Here is a 21,256-nt window from a genome sequence, read left to right as displayed (position 1 = left end):
TTTGTGTGTGTGTGTGTGTGTGTGTTTGCTGGTGGTGCCCAGCACCTGTAGAATTCACACAGCAAAAGTTCAGATTTGATATCAAGATTGCTGCACTGTAAATATTATTTACCCTGCAGTTATTTTCCTTCAAGTCATGAATTAGATTCGATTACTGGTGGAAAAAAATACCCAAACAAATTACTACAGCAGATACTGAACATCTTTTAAATGGCTATTTTAGGTTTAATAACTGACAAACTAACAAACTTCAAATACTAAAGTAAACTTCAGTAAACTTAGGACTTTAAAATATAGGCAACTTAACCTCAACTCTACTAAATGCAACTCTTAAGTATATTCCTTTAAATATCTTCATCCTCAGTCATGCCTGCCTAGTTTCACACCAGTAGACAGGCCCTTCAGTCCTCCGGAGGTAGGCTAAGTTAGGCTTCTGTCTTGAGATAACATCAATGTCACTTTCAAATGTGGGTTTCTCAGACCAGCTTTTGAAACCCTCAATGAAAAGAGACCACAAAATTACAACAAAAATGTACACATGTTGATTAGGGATTACTAATTTCAGCATATCTCTAAGCAATTTCAAGGGAAACCAAACAATATTCATGAATGATTCTGTCATTTCTCATCTTAATTGTTGTTCTTAAGTTTGCCAACTATGGATGGGGAAGTTCATTTGGATAATTTACCCTGGCATGCAGAGAGCCAGGATTTTCTTCTAAAGTCATGAATACATGTTGAAACACATCTGGTTTGTTGAGTTATATCCTTAAATATATAATGAACTCAAAACTAAACAGAAAAAGGAAAGTTAAAGTTGGGTTGAACTTTAAGATGATTTAAATTGTGCAAAAGGTGTTGCAAGTCAAGTCTAATACTTTTGCACATTCAGTGTATAAGCACACTGCTTTTCTGAATGATTGAGGACTGAAAATTTAGTTTTATTAAGTCAGTAATCTCTCCTTTCAGTTTTTCAAAATACAGTCAGGTGTAAATGCTTTCCTCTCATAGCTGGAGTGTGAAACTGGACTCACGCAGAGTAGTTGAAGGGTAAAGTGGTCTCTCAGCTCGAAAGTCAGCCCATGGTTCCGGTGCTCCGGGGGCTGGCCGGGTTGGACGAGTGCACGTTCCAAGGGTCGTGGGTGGACGGAGCCAGCGGCGTCTCTCGGGACATGTTGCGCCCTTCGTCCCCGGCCTCCACCTCTACCTCCACCTCCACCTCCACCTCCATCTCCAGGTCGGCGTCGTCCTCCGGCACGGCCCGGGAGTCCGAGCCGTCCTCTGTCTGCCCCAGGTAGACGTTGTGAGGGTCTGAGGGGTCCACCACCTGGTTCCTCTTCTCCCTGTGCAGCAGGAGGCGCTCCAGCGGCACCGTGTTCTTCTTGGGCAGGAATAGGGAGGTCTGAGGCAGGTTCTGACCCGCAGAGAACACCTGCCGGGAGCCCTCTAGGTTGAACAGGATTCCGGTCCGGCTGGAGTAGTACACGTCCTGGTTGTTTTCCAGAAGCTTGTGGTTGAACAGACAATCGTCTCTGAGGCAAATGGGCTGAAAAAGAGAAGGTGAGGGTGAAAATTCAACATTTTATAACCTTTCCCCCCCCCCAAGTTGCATGCCCTTAAACACCAGTTTTGTCGGTTTAAGTCAACTTTCATTTGTAGAATTTCATTAGAAAAAAGTAAATGAATTATCTTTCTCTTTTGTTATAAATCAGACCAGAATCATTTTGTCTAATTTAAAGAAACAATTGCTAAAATTGTTTTGCAAAAATGCTGAAATACAAAAGATTATTTCATAAAAGTGGGCAAAAAGTCATCAAGGGTGAAAAGTTTTCATTTTCCAGAGATTTTTCATAGCTTCTTCTCTCGCGTGTTTGTGGATCGCCAGAAAGAGAAAGAAATAACTTCGCCACTACTAACAGTTCAGCTCAGAAATAGTCTGTAGTAGACGTAAATTGTGTGCGTAAAATCCCGCAATAGTCCCATAAATAAACACGAAAAAAAAGGTTCGGGGAAAGATTTAGTTAATAGTAGCAATTAGTCCAAATGAGAAATGAAAACAAAAAAAACAAAAAAAGTTACTATAAAGTAATTATTTGCGTACAGAGCTGAACGGGTTTCCCTCCAGATCCATACACAGGTAACGGCTGCTCTTGACGCCGAGGATGGCGATGCGATCTCTTGTTTCAGCTTTCAGTAGAATCACACCTGCAGAGGAGAAAGATCAGCGGGCATTAGAGGGTTAAAGACAGACCTTCATATTGCCACATTGGAGAGAGAGAGAGAGAGAGAGAGAGAGAGAAGCGTATCTTACTATATGAACTCCTGGCTGTAGTTTTGCGCACAGTGCCATCTAATCTGATCTCCAAGTAGAAGTTGTTGAGGTCTGTGGATGTCTGCAAATGAACGTATCTCCTCGGGTTCCCCCAGTTGGAGCCAACCAGGGGTGATGGGTTCGGGGCCGTTTCCCCGAGAGGCAATCCCTGCAGGAGAGCGAACAAGAGCGCCAGCACAGTGTCCCTCATTCCCAGTCTCCTATTGACGTCCATCCTGGATCAAACCGGTGCTTTCCACTGCGAGCTGCTGGAAGTTTTCAGATGCTCTGTTGTCCCAAAGTTTGGAGACAGTTCCTATTTAAAGCCCCCCGAATGCCACTCCTGCTCACATCCTTTGCGTAAAAAAAAAAAAAAAAAAAAAAAAAGAAACTCGCCCCCAAAGCAGATGTGCGGGTTTGCTGGAACGGAAGGGCCATTTCCACCTCTGTCTGTTTATCCCGATGCTGTTGGTCAGACAACAGGACTCTTATTTTAGGTCACACGTCTTGACTCATCCACCTTAAACTAAGACTGTTAAACTAAGACTTCCTGTTCAGGGTTTAGTTGGGGGTAGACATTGGACGATACAAAAGAAAAAAAACAAAAACACAAATATGAACCTGTAAAGATTTTTTTAAATTGAAGCAGGGATGCGATTTATTGTCACTTTAGTTGATAATGATTGAAACTTACATTTTCGTTTAAAGACTTTGAAACCTCTTGGATATAAAACAGATTTGTTTAACCACAGTGGCCTGAACGTCTACTCACAAGTTAGTTCAGTTTTCTGCCTTTACGCACCTGCACAGCTCAACACCTCCACTGTTTCACCAGCAGAGGGAGACACTCCCTTATTTAGACTAGATCGAGAAGTTACATTTTACAGGAAAAACGTTGTCATAGGAGGATGGAGTTTTACAGAGTCTGTGGAAACCTTTCAACAGCTTCTCTTGAAAATAAAATGACATTTTTCTCCAGGGAATTAAACTCATTACCTCAATTTTAGGAAACCATTCTAATTTAATGCAGTTAAATCCTAAACATTTGCAGAAGACAGAAAATATAAGGTAGATACTCTAAATAACAGTGGTGGAAAGTACATTTAACCAAATACCATACTTATGTACAATTTAGAGGAAATTAAATTGAGCATTCCTATTAATGCTATACTTAAATGTTTTACCCGACAACCTTTGATTTACAGGTTACTTTTTAAACATTTAACATTTAGCATATGATCAAATTATTAGATATGATGACGCACGGCTAAAGATTAAACCTGTGGTTCCCAACATTTTGGCTCTGTGACAATATCCAAAAAAAGCAATGAAGTCAATGAGATGTTGGCAGTCCCATCAAAGAGTGATCTCTCTCCTAAACCCTGTTTATTCAGAATAACTGTTTAAGGCCGAAAGAGGTAAGACTCTCTATTATATAGTCAAAAACGGAGAAAAAGTAGCACAAGTGTCCCCCCCCCCTCCCCGTATAATCATGTCATATGTGAGAAATGAACATTAATTTGCTGATCATCCCTTTGCACATTTTTTTCTAACCATGACTTTTAGTTGTAATGGAGTCATTTTAAATGATTGAATTGGTACTTTTACTTGAGTGTAGGATCTGAGTACTTTTTTCCACCACTGTTAAATCTAGAGTTCAACCACTGCTAGACAGAGAACGACACTTAACCAGCAGCCAGTTAAAAAAAAAACCAAAACAAACTTTTATTGGTATCTCAGGAATACATTAGACTGCTGTGCACAGCACATACGTACAAAAATAAAAGGAAGAAACTTTAATATCCTTACTTAGCATCGTCTGTTTTCAGAAACAAAAAACTGAAGTTTGTTTCTTCTTAATTTACGGTCATCAGCAAACCAAAACTAAGGCAGAAGGTGAGGTATATGAGAACACAGGAGAGGAATAGAGTGGAGGCTCACTCATTACAGCAAAACAAAACATGAAGCACACACCCCTGATCAAGCTCGGGGCTCAGGCATGCTAATAGTACATTCAACATTATAAATAAAAAGATATTCCTCACCTTGACTTAATTAAATTTGACCTATGATATGCTGTGGATAGAAAAAAAAAGACAACAGATAAATCTAAATGATTTTTTTTTTGGTCAAAGCTGAAAGGTGAGCATTTTGTTTTCGACACAAACTTCCCCTCTTTCATACGTCCAACTCTTATTTCTTAACAGAAAAATGTGAGAAAACTCCCTTCTTTACGCTAGTTTATTATCAAGATGTCCTTAATAAGGTGCTACTAGAGACGTCCGACATCTTGATTGTGAGGTGGGGAGGAGAAGTGCTCACTTCCACACCTTCCTCAGCTGAAAATGCTGAAAATGTAGATTGTGTTTTGCTTGCTGTTTCAGCCAGAAATGATGAAGATTTATTCCCGTGAAGAAATGTACATCAGTGGTACCGCATGCAGCCTCATCTACGGCAGCAACAAATCTGTTATTTATTTATTTGTTTTTAATCTTTGAGCTACATTTGCTCTGCGGTGTAGCCTCAGCACTCCTAAGAAGAAAAAAAAAAGAATCCTCAGAACAAAAACAGGAGATTTAAGTGTGAGAAGAATACTGTTATGAACCAATCTGTGCGTCACAGACTGTTGAGCAGCAGGTGATAGTGTCAGTATGTGGAGATCAGGGTTGAGGGGCAGGACAGAGCAGCAGCAGCAGCAGCAGCAGCAGCAGCAGCAGCAGCAAGGGCACGTCCTGCAGGATGGCTGGTGAGCCATCCTGCAGGACTGGAGTGCAGCAGGAGTGGCGAGGTGCAGCTCTGCGTGACTCTGCTCCTCACCCACTGCATTAACTCTGCAGATGTCCCCTCCCCAGAAATATCCCAACACGAGTATTCGGAAAGGGGAGTGGACTGCATGTCGTGGAGCTGCATTTTAAAGAAGTGGGGCACTAAATTCATAGAAGGAAGTCGGGTTATTTGAAAACTATTGCAGACAGGGAACTATATGTGCTAAAGTTTTGTATCAATCAGTACTGTAGAGCCATCAGTTCACAAAATTACGCTGTGTTTGATTATAAAATTAAGGGTTTTCTGTGTCAAAAGATCCTTTTAAATTCCTATTCCATGGAAACGGTCCGACCCATATGGCAGACCACCCTGGCCACTGGGGTTAGGGCCAAGGCCGGTCCATGACTCTGACCTTGAACTAAAAAAGGCTGAAAGGAGAGGAGGAAGCTCCTGGGTTACAGCTGGAATCCCAAGGTCCCTGCCTACAGGGTGAGTTGTGGGGTGAGGGTAGGGGTAAGAGACAGGCAGAGGTGGGGGGTGGTGGTGGTGGTGGAGCTCAGGTATGTGGGAAGCTGCCTGTCATCCTGGCAGATCCACATTCCTGCAGGGGGTTTGACAAACAACAAAGACAGCAGGCCGGCTCCGTCCCCTCACGTCTTTCCTGGATTTAAATAGTCATGCTTCCCCTCACACAACAAGGGATGAAGGCTGATGTTGGAGTGAGCTGCAGGCTTTTGTCAGTAAACAGCTGCAGAAGCTACAAGGGCAGATGCACTCTGCAAGACTCTCAGGAATTCTCACAATGAGGCAAGAAAAACATCTTTGGAATATGTAACAAGATATTTGTGGATATTAACAGTGAGTCTGTAAAGCACAGCTTCAACTTTGTGAACCAACTGCTACTATGAACACCTAAACTTTACCTCCTGTCCTTCTACACTGATGTTTAGCCACTCAAATGTACAAAATTAAGCTGAAAAGCAACAAAAACCCCAGAGAGTGCATCCAGTCCACCAACTGCACTGTCCTTTAGTCCTTCCAAGCGCACGATTGACTCATCCCTAATTGCATTTAAAACCATTTGCCTCCAGCTCCCAACACCTCGCTGCCACTGCAGTGCTGCTGCAGAAAACACAGGCGAAGAAGGGAAGTGGCCCAGGGCTCGCGCATCCTCCACCAAACACACAAAGACAAACGTATGGGGAACGGTTCGTACCAAAACATTTAGGCACCATCGTCGATGGTTCGCTGTGCTGCCTGAACTCTCTCTTTTTTTTTTTTCTTTTTTTTTTTTTTGCCTCGTTGTTCAAGCATCTGCAACAAAGCAGCGTTAAAAAAAAGCTCCTGAATTCTTCTTTTACATTTGCAACTATTTACATTGTATTCCATTGGTTTCATGGACAGTAGACATCATTTTCAGCAGCAGCTAAAGCTTTGCAATTCCAAAACAGCAGCCCACTTCACTGTGTGAGCTCTGTCCAAGACATTGTGCGGGAACATTTCTACTATGCATTCTATCCGCTCAGTCCATTCTTGTGCAGACGCAAGCCAGGCTCCGAACAACAATTTTCTCCATGCTGGGCTAGATATGTATTCCACCCTGTTCATTTGCTGGCAATGCCACACAGTCAAACTTATGGCCTTGTGCCAGCCTCTATGGCGGACCGCTCTCTGGTCTCAACCACAGATTGTTTATTACTTAATCGATCTAATTACAGAAAAGAAAATAAACCAGAGATAGTCAACCCCACCCCCCCTTCTGAGGCCCTCTGCGGAGTGTCAGCCCTATTTCTGACTCCAGCGGGTGTCTCTTACATGCAAGTTTAAGGGGGCCACAAGTGGGAACACCAAGGCACCTTTAAATCGTGCAGCAAATGTAGTGCATTTAAGTTTCCCCCACTGCTGGACATCGATAATTGAGCAGGGAACCGTCAAGCGCTCAAAGGTTTAAAAGAAATGATAAACTTAGCGGATATTTGAGCAGAAGTCCATGCATCCCTTAATCTAGTAAAGTGGTTCTTTGAGGTAATAAAAAGTATTCATTTCACTCTTCAAAAGCACAGAATATAGCTCATCATCCATCTCAAAAAAGGAAGTGACACGTAGTTCAGTTACAGCAAGCACCAAGGTAAAGTGAGACAGGCAAAGGCTTCGACTCCCCCCGTCCATAAAAACAATAAGCAGCACAGTATGGCATACATATACAAAGATAGCTATCCAAATATACATATATATAACAGAATAAATATTTGTGTTTTCTTTCGCAGTCCATGGGTGTGTATATCATGACTATGCATTTCTATATTACCTGGAAGAACATCCACATGTGCAAATTACTGAGTTATTGCCAGTTTCTCTCATAGTCGCGGGAGGAAATGTGTGACAGTCATGGCGGTGGTGGCCTTGTTGCCTCTCTTTACGCGGCCATGCTTGCTGAGGGCGATGTAGAAGCCCTTGTAAACAAAAGACTCATAGGCGTTGTAGTTGTTGGGCAGCAAAGTCTCCTTGAACTTGCACTCGTCCCTGAAGACCCTCTAGAAAAAGCCAAGGAAAGACAGAAAAATGGGGTCAGGATGACACACGATGAACATCACAACATATGCATGGTTTCCATGTGACCTTTACTTTGGCAAACAGCCTGCCTCGACAGCGTGCTTTGAGGGAAACAGGAGGAGGTGGCATGTTGTTGCAAAAGAAATGCCCTTTTCAAATGCAGACACCAGCCTCCTGCTTTTACTGCTGAACTCATAAAAAAAAAAATCTCAGGTACTCTGACGGAGCCACCAAGTAATAATTGAGCTATTATCAAATGCCAAACAATACACACACTGGTTCAGACAAGTTAGCAAGTACACTCTGTCCTCCATAAAATGCATAATTTAACCACATTTGAACAAAATGTAACTTCACACCATCGACTACAATCACAAAAGCTACTTCTTTTTGTATACCAGTGTCAATTAGTTGTGGAAGAAGAACCCAAATCTTTTACTTTGTAGGAATACTACAGTGTGGAAATACCCTGCCTGCATTCAAAGTTTTATTTAAGTGTAAGTACATTAGTATTAACATCAAAATATACTTGAAGTACCAAAAGTAAATGGGCCCATTATGCAGAATGGCCCATTCCAGAATCAATATATGAGATTGCACTGTAACTACAGTTGGATAATTTACAAGCATTCCTGTAAAATTGAAGCTGGTGAAAATAGGGCTGATTGTAACTGTATAGTGCTGGGCAGCTTATCTTTAATAATGGATTGTAATCTAATAGTTCATAATATTTTGAATTTATTATCTGAATTGGCAAAGTATGAACTCAAGCTGTCAGATAAATCGAGTAAAACTATCTGCCTATATAAAATGTAGTGCAGCAATATTTTAGTCACTTTGAATATTATAAATATATTTTCCTTAAAACCCCTTTTTTTTAATTTAACAAAAGAAACTAAACTTATCAAATGTTAAATGCTAACACATAGGAGAACTAAATGAAAAAAAAAAGCATAAAAGTGTCAAGCAGTAGCTTACTGACGTTCACCACCGAGCTGTTTTTTTGTAAAGTTGAAATCTAAACTTCTAAATTTAGAAGTAAACCTTTTTTGTTTACTTTTTTTTTTTTTTTTTTTTTCACCAGGAGACACATGTTGGTCTCTTTCTCATTAAACAAAATAAGACCGAGAAGGTTATTACAAATTAGCAGGACAGCAATTTCATACTATATCAAGAATAAATACATTATGAAACATAAACACTAATGAGTTTAATATCAATGCCATTTTTCCACGATCCAGAAGTAACTGAGAGTGAACGTTTGACTGATGTCAGCCGTCCCTAAAAATACACGAATTTCACCCAAACACTTGTCTTTTATTTGCCATCCAAGGCATTAAACAGCATCTCATAACTGACCTACTTTCACAGTATAGACTGTCACTGGTGTTTAATGATGATTCAAGTGCTCACTGTTTGACTGTTACTGAGCAGCTTCTGGGAAATAGACAAAATATTCCAGAGGTGGAATGTAACTAAGTAGATTTACTCAAGTACTGTATATTTTGTTGTATTTTTCCTTTCAAGCTACTTTATTCCTCTGAACCGCCACATTACAGATGGAGATTAAAGTAACACATCAGTCAGAATAATTGAATAATCTATATTAATGTGCACTGACTGAGCCATTTTGCAGCAGAAAGAGTACTTATACTACATTTTGTTGAGTACTTGTGTACTTCTACTTCAGACCAGCTGTGAGTGCAGAACTTTTACTTGTAATCGAGTACTGTTGTATTGCAGTATTGCTTCTTTTACTTGCGTAAAACAGACTCTGACACGACAGAAGATTTGAGCATTGAAGCTTTCTCCTCCATGCCCCCCCCCCCCCCCCCATAACCCCCGTGAAGCCCCCCTATCATCGGGGCATATTAATACCACAACAGTGCTCATAAAGTCGTAGATGCAGCAGCTACGTGAACTCGTCTTACACTCAGCAAGATGTGTGACAGAGAACCTCTGGAGTTGCGCACAAACGTACCGTTCCGTATAACCTTCCTCTGCTGTTCATTGCGACAAACAGCTCACTCCTCACCCCGAACAAGCTGATCACTCCTCGGTCCACGGTGGAGATCTCTATTAGACCTGAACGAAAGATAATGTTAGGGGTAAGCAAAAACAGTGTCACACTGCGACTGGGGACAAAGTCGAGTAACTGGCCTCTGCAGCAGTGATGGGTGTAACCTTGCAGGTGCATTGCGACTGGATGATGCTCTCTGCTCAATTAGCACTTTGCCAGGATCACCTATTTGCATGTTCGACATTATGAGTGTAGTTTACAGCGTGCTGAGAGGGATATGAGTGTGTCCTGCTGCAGGGGACGCAGGGTAAAAATAAGTTAGCGTCTAAACTGGCTCTAGCATTCATGTCATGGTTTTGGCTTGGGAGCATATTTCGCACTGCACGGATGCAAGGCTCACTGCACTGTTTTTGCTTTCGGAAACTTTCAACCATGCCGACACCGCTTATTAAATATCATGCAAGACAAGTGGCCGGCTCTAACTTTTACACGGCCAGCGCATAGGGTTACGCTCTTTTTCTGGGTCCGCTGCTGGGCCGGATGCAACTCACTGTATTGGTTCTCATTGTGTACACCGCTTATCCTGCCATCCGGGAGCACCTGCAGGTGAAACCCAATGCCCACGTTGCAGTACAGTCGTCGCACTCTTTTGATGCCCTGCAAATAGTCACTCTCCCAGTTTAGCTCCGATTTCCCCCCAGTAATACCCAGATAGGAGCGGGAGAAGAGGGTCTCCCACTTCTTTTCCAATAAAGTCACATTAGTCCTGCTTGTAATCGGATAAGATGAAACGATCCCCCAGAGAGAAGTCCACAGTACAATTACTGCTGGCAGCGTCCAGTGCGTCCTGACCCCGCTGGACATGCTGTAGTGGCTCCTTTGCGCAATGGCCATCCAGTTTACCTTTGGGGCACGTGGTTAAAGTTACCTGCCCTAAAAATGCAAATCTTCTTATTTTCTGTCCTTTGGCATGATGGTGGTAAAGGCTTGTTTTGGGATCAAGGCAGATCAAGGCCCCATAGCCCGAGATCTGAGTAGGAGGAGAGGGAGAGAGCGCGTCGGAGCTTGAATTGGTGCCGGTGGCGATGATCATCTTTCGCCGCTCCGCGCCTCTGTACAGGCAACGCTGGCCGTGGAGGGGACACCACTCACCGCAAAACCAGCTCACCTTGCCACGGACTCTCACATTCTAATATGACATCACTGTGACTTCATTGCTGCACCCCCCTATCAAAAGTAGGAGATGGGGAGGAGGAGAGAGTTACAGGACCCTGGCAGCAGCAGCAGTTCTGATAGGACTGATGGGGGGTGCTGCATCTTCACATCAGCGTTAGACGAAGCACGATGCAATGAGAAGAAGCATTTCCTATGGCACATTTCAAAATAAAAGCCTTATCGGGGTGACTATGCAGCAGTTAGTATCTAACACTCCACTGAGTCCCTGCATCAGCTTGTATCTTACAAAATTTAAACCCAGTTAAATAAAATACAAATTTAAGGAAAAGCTGAGTATGTATAAAGTGCGAGCGGTTTCATAAATATGAAAATGATGTCAGTTATATATGCCATGGTCTTTACAATCACTAAACTCAATCCAAATCAATACAAGTGGGATGTTTTGCACCAAAATAATCAAAACACCAAATGATGGAATGTCTTTTGGGACGTATGATACCTCCAGTGTAACTATTACACTTTATGTCGATTTTTACTCCTGCTTCACTCAATTCCTGAAGCTCTTGGATTAACGTATGAGCTATAAAGCAATTTTACCTAACTGAAACATTTAACCTTTTTCTGCCTTTGATTTGTCACCCATTTTGATGAAAAGTAACACAATACAAACAAATTTAGCTTGAATAATAAAGTAGGAAAAATAGAAATACAGGTGCACAGTGTTGCCTGTGCTGATTTTTAGGCACATAATTTAAATCAAGTTATAGATGGATGGATGGATACTAAACACAACAGCTGAATACAATTTTCGTTTGTGCAGCAAAGAATTGTAATTTAGGTGAAATCACAAGAACAATTCTGATTTATCTTTTGATTAGGTCTTACTCAACTAAGTAAAAAATACAAAAATTGCAACATACTGGTACATGCTCGTTCAAAATAGAGCTGACCATCTTGGGCTTCAACATGAATTCATATGATGTGAACTTAATGCTTTTTTTCTTTGGCTAAAATGTTAAAAACGGACAGATTATTCACGAGTGTATTTGCAGCCTTATAGGCCTGGCACCATCTCTCACCAATGTCATTTTCATGTCACAAAATATATGGAAAAGGCAGATTGCAGTCTATGAATTAACAAGAAAAGATTTTAGAGGTGCAAGTCCCCGTCACTTTCCAAGTCGTTATGTTTCGTGATTTTATTTTGAAGGCACACTAACCTATTTTTCATTTCTTCCTCTAAATGACTGAGTTGACTTGACCCAACACTTGCTCACATGGGAGACCTGAGGGAGGGGAGGGTTTGCGCGCGCGCGCGCGCGCGCGTGTGTGTGTGTGTGTGTGTGTGTGTGTGTGTGTGTGTGTGTGTGTGTGTGTGTGTGTGTGTGTGTGTGTGTGTGTGTGTGTGTGTGTTTGACTTTCATTGGCGTTGAGCAATCATCGGATGGATGGATGGATACTGTGTCCAGAGCCCAAATTGGGACGGTGGTCATATGTCCTGGCAGCCTGCTGCCTTATTTAGAAGGAAGGTGTAAAAACAGTCACAGCCAGTCACAGGAGAGCAAGTAGCAATACTGTCTGACACTTCCTTAGCTGTTTGTCCAGGAAGTTTACACAACCAAATATTCTGCCTGGTCATATTGCGCGTTATTATTGTAAGTAACACACCCTGCACCTAACATAAAAATATAAGCTGCATGAATCAAATACATGGCATTGTTGAGTTTGACCCACCAAGTTTAGGTCAACAAATATAGAAATGTGAACAGAGATCTTTGCGGTTGATGATTATAATCAGGCAAAAAGGATCATTTTATTTTAGAGAAATGGCCACATTTTCTTTACTACCCTTAAAAGACCCCATTTCACCACGTTGACATGGTTTCCTCTGTGCTATATATATATTTATAAATTTACATGTATAAATATTTAATAAATGGTTCATAGCATACTGTTATAAGCAGATTTAGCTGTTTGTTAATGCATTTATGAATATGAATACTCATGAGCTGTAAAAGCAGATAAATATCGTATAGAACTGTAAAACATATGTAATATTATAAAATATGTCTTTAAATTCTTAAAATTCATCAAAAGGTCCTTGTACCTGTGCAGAAATACAATTACAGTGTTAAAAAAAAAAACCTCATCAAACGTTTACTGCTTGGGGTTAAAGTGTTTTTGTGTTGATCTAAAATATGGATAAAACACAGTTAAGGCTGAGAGCACGGGGTTCACGCTTCCTCCTTTACGTCCCTGTTTACATCCCGTCCTGCAGGGTGCTGGTGGGAGACGGAGGCTCGGGGGAATTCCCAGCACGTCACAGAGCATTGAGCTCTGAGGCCCCTAAGGTGCTCTCTGCTGTCAGGGAGCCTCAGGCCCACCTTAGCAACCGGAGAGGACATGTTACTGATAAACACAGCTATAGGAATACGACCAGTGATGGAAAAACAAACAAACAAACAAACAAACAAACAAACAAACCATTTTATATACAACTCAAAATATTAGGATACTTGGAAAATGGCCACATATATACAGTTTTGTATTTACAGATGTTGACAACCATTAAAAGTCTATTTTTATAAATAGCAGATATATATTTTTATATATTTAAATATATAGTTTACGCTGTCAACATCACCTCACAAAATGCCTAATCTATAAATGGCAAATAATTCACATTTATTGTTATTAAATTACAATATTCCACACTGTTACAGATGAACCCAAAAAACGGATCTCCACCGTAACCTCATATATTGAAATGCTGAATAAATTAGTGATAACAATCCATTAATATTATGTATAATCTAACACGGGAGCACATTTGTGGAACAAGCACTTCAACATGCAGTAACTGATTTATAGGCCTCCTCAAGGGAAGTGGAAACAAGTTGTGTGACATATTATGACAGTTTAAGTTTATCTGATTTATTTTCTTTCTGGCACACATCCACATCCAATAGTGAGTCCCTTTTAGCTTCGCTTTTGGTCTCTACCAACTTCTGAGGGAAATATCTGATTCTTAATTTGCTGTACAATTAATAACAAAACGATCACGTTACCAGGATATTAATTTCATGAAAGCTCGCTAACTGATAGCATTTGTATGATCTAAAGTGGTAACAATAAAATAATAATAATCTAAACCTGTCAAAAAGAATATACTATATATGCAAGATAAATCTGTGGGAAAACGAAATCCTTAATTCCTAGCCCAAGTGGCGCCATATGTTTTATTTCTTTCAGAATGTTAGTGGACCTTTGTGATTTGTTGTTGATTAATTATGTTTCACTTTGTTATTTAAGTTTCAAATACAAATAACCACCACTTAATTCACTGAACAAATCACAGATAGTTCTGGAACCAGGACACCATCCCTCTAAAACACCACTGATAGAGAGAAGTGAAGGAGAGAAGCAGGTCCTTTAAGTCCCAGCGGAGCAGACAGAGTACAGCACATAGTATAGCAAATTAATGAGACAGGCTCTTCATTTGCTGTGTAAGCACATGACTATGCAAACCAAGGCAACCAATAGCCTGAATAGACAAAACTACTGGGTTATTGACAGGGTGGAACTTTAATCAATGGAGAGTGGGCACCGTTAATGAGACTGTGCTGAGCTGTTGAGATTAATTCAGCTAATACTGTTATACTGGCGTGACGCTGAGGCTGCTCTTTAGAGATGACACCTTCCGAAAATGCAAAAATCAGAAGCAAACGCACTTCTTGACGGAACTAAACAAAACTGTACCGCAGACTTATTAACTTAACTTGTTTTAAGTTTACAAATGTGATTTGTCTGCTGTGATACAGAGAGAAGACAATGTATAAGTTGACAAAGATTGGGCTTTAATTAATTACTGAATAGTTTTAAGTTTGGTCACTAAAATATCAGAAAGTAGTACAAAAAAAAATGACCCTCAAAAGTTAGAGATCAAGGTGACATCTTTCTGTGTAGTTCAAAATATACAGAACATATTATTATATTATATTATAATTCAAGACAAGGGAAACCAGGAGATACTGTAAAAGCCATTATCAAATAACATTTTTGCTCAAATTTTCTCAAATCTTTCAATCATTACACATCATTACACATTACTTTATTTTATCTTGGGCTCAAGATTTGTATTTATTTTATATCGATTTCAGAATGCACAAGCGTTCTCGAATAAAAAATCTCGAGCCCAAGATAAAATAAAGAAAAATTAGTTGTTGACATCACTATGGCATCATCTTGGTTATAGTTTTGAAAACTACCTCTAGAACCACAAAAGGAGTGCGATGAAAAATAATCAAATAACCTGTTATGTCATTTAATCAACTAATCGTTTCAGCTCTGTCTTTGAGCAAAAGAGACTCAAACAATAAAAATGAAATAAAGTGTAACTGAGTCCCAGTGGGGCAACAAGAGGACAGAGGGAGGTAGGTGGAAACTTGCCCACATAACACAGCAAATTGATTTCTTCTATAGACTCTCCTTGACTGAAAACATTAGACGACACAGAAACTAGAGACTCAAGCTCGAGAAAAGTGTCTGCAATTTACTATTGTCAGGTCAGCTGTCTTTTCTGCAATTATAGGATCTATTTAGTGCACACACACACACACACACACACACACACACACACACACACACACACACACACACACACACACACACACACACACACACACACACACACACACACACACACACACACACACACACACACACACACACACACACACACACACACACACACACACATCAATCAGAAAACCAGACCAGAGGAAATAGCTATACAAACAGCTTTTGTGCATATTACTAAAGTGTAAGTAACTGGATACAGGAGGATGCAAAGCTCTTTCAATCACCGTTTTATTAACATGGGGTTTAAAAGACGATATTGAAACAACAGCTGGGGAGACCCGGGGATGGAGAGGGGATTTCTCTGGCATGACATCAGAATCACTGGCATAGACGGGCAATAATACTCAGTCCAACTGCGTATGGAGTGACAACACACCAAAGCTGCAGGCCTTAAAGACACAGGATTACAATTTCACATAGTACAGGTTTTATTATAGTCATAAACCAAAATATTGGACAACATTTTTTTTTTTAACCTGAAGATGGTGTTAGACGAAACGTTAGATGAAAAGTCAGTGAATCCGCAATTATGAATGCCTTCACCAAATTTTAAGGCAATTCATCCAGTAAATGTGGAGACATTTTACACAGGTGGCAGGACGAGCCAGAGGATCACTGAAGTCATTAGGAACATGAATGTTGAGATATTGCAGTGGATAAATTAAAATGTTGACCTGCTGGTGGCCCTACGGAAACAAATCAGGGGCTTACCACTGTCATCCAGATCCATCCTCTGGGCACCATGAGCATCTACACCAAATTTCATGGCAATCAATAATATAGTTGTAGACTTACTTAGGTCTGAACCAAAGAGGATGCTTTTGAGCATGGCTAAAAAAAAATAGTATATGTACTGCTGTTCAGACATAGCTTTCATCAATCTCCTGCCCTAAACCATTAAACCGTTATAACTCCATTTACCCAAGTGAGAAAACTTTACATTATTGAGTTGGCAGCACAGCGGTCTGATGATCGATTCAAAACAATTGGATTTCAATCCAAGAGAGCACGGGCTTGTGGAACAGTAACGGTACCACCCTGAAAGGAGCTTGGGGTTCTGATTTTTGCTGAGACAGCTAATGTATAATTCAACAGCCAAAAACTGCACTGGGTTATGCTCTTTTCCTTTGTTGCTCTGTAAATCCGTGACATGGAAAGAAGCAGCAAATCCAGTGGGAACCTGACTAACTGACATGCACTGTGAGTGAAAGACATGCAATAGCTGGACAGAAACCTGATTCTTTCTTTGTTATTTTGTCAAGCTTTGGACAGTACAGGAAAGACAAAGAGAAGCCAGTCAGACGGGAGCGTTCCCAGTAAAAATATCTTTTCAAGGGTACGGCTTGCGCACCTTGCAGAGAAAGATGTGTCTGCTGCTAAATTGGGCGTAGAGTGACTAAGGGGAAAAGAAGCAAGGCAGAGGTGACTTTTCAAATCCCAAACAATGACACAGCAATTTTTGTGCTTGTGTCAGTGAGCTATACACTGGATTTTAAAACAAAAAAAAGACCAACTGTATCTGTCATCACATTGTTTGGATGACTACCACTAAGGTGTTCAGCCAAATATCCGAGGTAGTTACAGTAAGCAAATACAGGACAGCAGAAGGCAGAGAGAAGAAACTATTACTGCATGCCCGGAAAATCACAGCAACCCATATTAAATCATAATTCACAAAAAGTATGTTATGCCAATATTTGGAATTATTTTCTACCTGTTTCCTGTAAAACTGCAATAACTGCTAAATTAATTGATTAACTGTTTGTCTCCAGCTTCTCAAATGTGAGAATTTTCATATTTTTGGTCATTTATAACAGCAAATTTAATACAACTGGGGTTTACTGTGACTGAGACTACGTTACAACATTCAAATAACAAAATGATCATTCTTTTGTGAAAAGAAACCAAGACTGAATCAAAACCTCATATATGGTTGGTCAGTGTATGAAACACTGCATGTCATTAGGCTGGAAGAAGCGGCAGTAGTAGTGTGGTTGCTGTACCGGACGATAGTGATGAAGAGGGTGAGGCTAAGCTCTTGGTCGGTCTACCGTCCTACCTTCACCAATGGTCATGAATGCAGGGTAATGACAAAAGAATAAAATAATGTGGATCAGGATCGCTGTGGTGGTCCAGCCAAAACTGTTTGTGCCCCCTGAATAGTGAACAGTAGATTGCCTCACATCATGACCATTGATCCCCCGTTAAGCTCAGTGATCTCGCTCTCATCCCAAGAGTGCTGAAAGATGCGTAAAAGTCTATTCAGCGGTGAACTAACAGATTTGCAAGCTTTACATCTGAGGCGTGTTACCCTGAAGAGTGTGAGCTCAGCAGGGCTGTTGATTTACAAATCTTTAGCATGAGGTACAGAAAACTGTCAAGATCTATGTTTTACAGAGCACTTAATATTGCATGTATTGGTTTATGTGTCATTTAATGCCCAATAATTGGACTTTCAGTCCATTGCTCCAAGACTTGTAATGCAATAACACCTGCCAAAAAAACCCCATTATATCAAATACATTTCTGTGAACATCTACAGAAAAGAAAATTGAATTGAATCAGCAATATTAAGTATTGGACTCAATATGGGACAGCTTTTTTTTTTTTCCAAACAGATTTTGGAAAGCTGCAAATATAGCTTGTTTTTTCCTCTGCACCAGTCCAAATACCAGAGATGGGAACAATGAGGGTAAAATTTGTACATTGCCACATCCTCACCATAACCAACCGCTCCTTCAAGGCAAAAACTGGCAGACTCAGTGGAGGCCACGAGGAAAGCTCTGTTTATGTGGTTGCCATGTTGAAAAGTCAGACAGTTTGGTTTATGGCTGTAGGAAGAGATAGAGATCAGAGGAGGTGTCAGCTGCTGAGTCGGCTGCCGATTCCCCCGGCTCCTCTTCCCTCTCTCCCAGGAACCCAACACCAAACCAGGCCACCAGGACCGAGCAGGAGAATGCGAGGAATTCTCTCAGCACATTTGCTCACTGCTTTGCACGTTCTCACCCCTGTGGGATGAAAACCGTGCCGCCGGCCCCGAGGATGCGACCACCTTGCTCCACTGGGAGCGAGCGCGAGGGTGGGCGAGAGGCGGCAATGAGCAGAGGATCAAGGCAATTTGGCTGATGGGTAGAGGAGAGCGTCAGGAATGGCCCACTGCTGAGCGAGTGAGTCATCCTGGACAGAGCTGCTGTCACTCTGCCAGCACAACAAAGATCAGATCATTTATTTTTGTCACGGACCCTGCTGGATGAAACCTAAACCCCTAAGGAGTTGATCAAAGGTTCTGGCATGCTGCCTGTCCTGGAGAGCGACTAACAACAAATGACATTCAAGAAAGATCCAGAAGAATCAGTGGAGAGCTGTTTTACCCACAACAGTTCTCTTTATTACACATTTTGAGACACTGTGGAAAACCTCAAGTGACACTTTGAAGCAAAGTTCACAAGTACCACAAGAGGAAACAGGTGCACTTTTGCTGTACTGAAATTCAGTTGGGTGCCAAAAAATGAGAGCTACAATGAGTTTGTTTCATTTTATTTTCAACCAGTGGACTTCCTTAAACCAGTCAGCAGTTTTGACTTGAGATCAAGCGCCAACCCACTGCTAAGTCACCCATTACTATGGAAACTGCCATTTTAAACCCTCAAGTTGGTATTTTGGCCATGTTTTTTTGGAGCCAGAAGTGACCATATTTGGACGAGCTGGAGGGGAGGAAGTGGTGACTCTGGCTGGAAACCTGAGTGCACCCCAGCCATGTCAATCAAACCGTGCACAGCCCCATACATACCTGTGTTTGAGTCCTGATATCTTATCAATGCTAGAATTATTCTCAGAAAAACTACCAGAATACTGATCAGAAGGAGAGAATTTAACGAATAGCACCATGACATCTTGTGTAAAGCTATATTGACTTGAATGGGAGTCTATTGGAGCCAGAGTTTTTTTTTTTTGGAACCAGCCTCTGGTGGCCCTTAGTAGTACTGCCCTTTATTTAGACCTGGAGACTACGTCCATTTTTATATGTACAGTATATATACTGAAGAGCCACCTCCTTCCTGAACATGTTTTAATAAAACAAACTTGTAATTGCCACCAATTTGTAGATTACAGCAACAGAGGCTGCCAATCGAAAGGCACCAGAACTGGTAGCAGCAGCCAGAACAGAATGAAGGCTGAAACACTGAAGCAACAAGGCACCACAGATAACCTGACAGAGAGCGACTGATAGCTGATTGAGAAAAAGGAGCAGCTGTGTGAGCCAATGAATTAGTCAGGTGATGACATGAGGTGGAAAACTCAACAGTGACAGCTGGTGGGCAGGTGTGGAATGACAAGAGTGTCATACATTGCGTCTTTAACATTATTCATATTTTTCTAGTACATTTCGTTATCTTCTAGAAGTAGATATTATACTCTTTATTTTAGTGGTAATTTGTAGATCACTGACTGTAGTGAATTTTGTGTGCAAGTAAACCTGGAGCAACGTTCAGACACCTGCCTAATAACAAAAAAATGTACTGGAGAAGAGCCGTGAAACCGGTTACAAGTTTCCTTTTTCAGTGTGGAAAAGTGCTCCTGCTTCGCCTCAGCCCACATGAGGACATCGCCCTCTGGTGTCGCACAGGTGTTAGGACATCCTGTCACTGTCTGAGGGATGATAACTCACTGCATTGCAGCATTGAGAAGCTGGCAAGTGGTTTGAATAAAATCAATGACACTTTACTTTGAACAAAACTCGTGAGAAGTGTTGTTTGGAATATGAATTCCCTGCATAGGATGCCAGCACAAATCTTGACTCAGTGAGTGTTTATAAAAGCATATTAGCTTCAGAAGATGTTTAATGTGCTGTACAAGTGCTCGGCTAAACATAGTAGAGAAATCTGTGTCATCCCCTGCATTGCAGGTAGTATATCTCAGAGGAATATCAAATTTAAAAAAAAGCAGGTTGTCAGGACAGCTACCATTTATAGCGAGATTCTTCACCTCCACTTTAGGCAACCCACTCATCACTCCTTAATAATCTTACTCTGAAAAGTTGTGACAATTTTTTTTTTTTTTTTTTACAAACTGACAAATGTTTCTTGGCCAGAATTACTCCCTGTAGGGAAACTAAAGTCACTCTCAAGTGCACTGGGAGCCTGCTGCTGTCAGATGTATGCGGACACTTATTAGCTTTTAAAGACCGGCGTGTGCACTGCACTTTGTTGGAAATGCACAACAGAGAATCTGAAGTAGCCGATCTATTAACAAATGAGGCAACAGTGAGAGTGCTGCCTCCTTGGCATGATGAGACACAAGTCACAGAGATCTCATGTGCTTGTATCCTCTTGCCAGTGACCCGCCTGTTCAAAGGTCACCCTAATGAGACTGCTCCCTGGGTGCCCTTCAAGTGCCATGCTGGAGTGCAGGAAACAATGCCGCGTTACAGATGCTATTTTGAATGGTGTCACGGTGTAAAACTGGCAGCGTTGAATTATTGCCGGCCCTTTGATGCTGTTTATATCCCTACTGTCTTGTCAACACCCAAATGTTCCTTATCCAGGACCTGATATTGTCGATAACGCTGCCCCAAAACACCAGCAGCAAAGTCTTGACATGATGATTATGCAAATAAGAATTTGTAAAAATGTGGTTTTTTATTTGTCTTTTGCTCCCCTACTGGAGTACTCTTATTCAGTTAAGCTGTTACTTGCCAAGGGATTCTCAAACTGGGATAAAATAGGTCCCAAGAAAAATCAGGAAGTCACCAGATGACCGAAAGATTCCTCCAGTGATTTGGCATTGTT

The 21,256-nt window shown here is 41.1% G+C and overlaps 2 protein-coding genes across 2 annotated transcripts; both read right to left on the bottom strand.

The window, feature by feature from the left end:
• Positions 1-3: 3 nt before the first annotated feature.
• Positions 4-5,009, bottom strand: fgf23 (fibroblast growth factor 23). The gene is made up of 3 exons (XM_069711083.1): positions 2,312-5,009; positions 2,102-2,205; positions 4-1,546 (listed from the first exon to the last, which is right to left on the bottom strand). The coding sequence occupies exons 1-3, from the start codon at positions 2,544-2,546 to the stop codon at positions 1,076-1,078; spliced, it is 810 nt and encodes a 269-aa protein (XP_069567184.1). The 5' UTR covers positions 2,547-5,009; the 3' UTR covers positions 4-1,075.
• A 10-nt stretch (positions 5,010-5,019) lies between these two features.
• Positions 5,020-10,920, bottom strand: LOC138628192 (fibroblast growth factor 6-like). Its single transcript, XM_069711085.1, has 3 exons — positions 10,202-10,920; positions 9,612-9,715; positions 5,020-7,611 (listed from the first exon to the last, which is right to left on the bottom strand). Exons 1-3 carry the CDS (start codon positions 10,542-10,544, stop codon positions 7,435-7,437), a joined length of 624 nt encoding a protein of 207 aa, XP_069567186.1. The 5' UTR covers positions 10,545-10,920; the 3' UTR covers positions 5,020-7,434.
• Positions 10,921-21,256: the final 10,336 nt, after the last annotated feature.

This window comes from Brachyistius frenatus, unplaced genomic scaffold (genome assembly GCF_029030835.1).
Source record: "Brachyistius frenatus isolate BFR_SWC_R1_liver_20210118 unplaced genomic scaffold, ASM2903083v1 Contig_96, whole genome shotgun sequence".
NCBI classification, from domain to species: domain Eukaryota; kingdom Metazoa; phylum Chordata; class Actinopteri; family Embiotocidae; genus Brachyistius; species Brachyistius frenatus.
The sequence above is the reverse complement of the archived record's forward strand: the minus strand, read 5'-3'. Positions and strand labels throughout refer to the sequence as shown.

Excerpts from the sequence above, each read along its gene's own strand:
- LOC138628192 (XM_069711085.1), bottom strand. The coding sequence starts at position 10,544 with ATGGCCATTGCGCAAAGGAGCCACTACAGCATGTCCAGCGGGGTCAGG. Across the intron at positions 9,716-10,201 it reads ACACAATGAGAACCAATACA|GTCTAATAGAGATCTCCACC; the intron begins GTGAGTTGCATC and ends TCTTTCGTTCAG. Across the intron at positions 7,612-9,611 it reads GAGGAAGGTTATACGGAACG|AGGGTCTTCAGGGACGAGTG; the intron begins GTACGTTTGTGC and ends GGCTTTTTCTAG.
- fgf23 (XM_069711083.1), bottom strand. The coding sequence starts at position 2,546 with ATGGACGTCAATAGGAGACTGGGAATGAGGGACACTGTGCTGGCGCTC. Across the intron at positions 2,206-2,311 it reads TACAGCCAGGAGTTCATATA|GTGTGATTCTACTGAAAGCT; the intron begins GTAAGATACGCT and ends TCTCCTCTGCAG. Across the intron at positions 1,547-2,101 it reads AGGGAAACCCGTTCAGCTCT|CCCATTTGCCTCAGAGACGA; the intron begins GTACGCAAATAA and ends TCTCTTTTTCAG.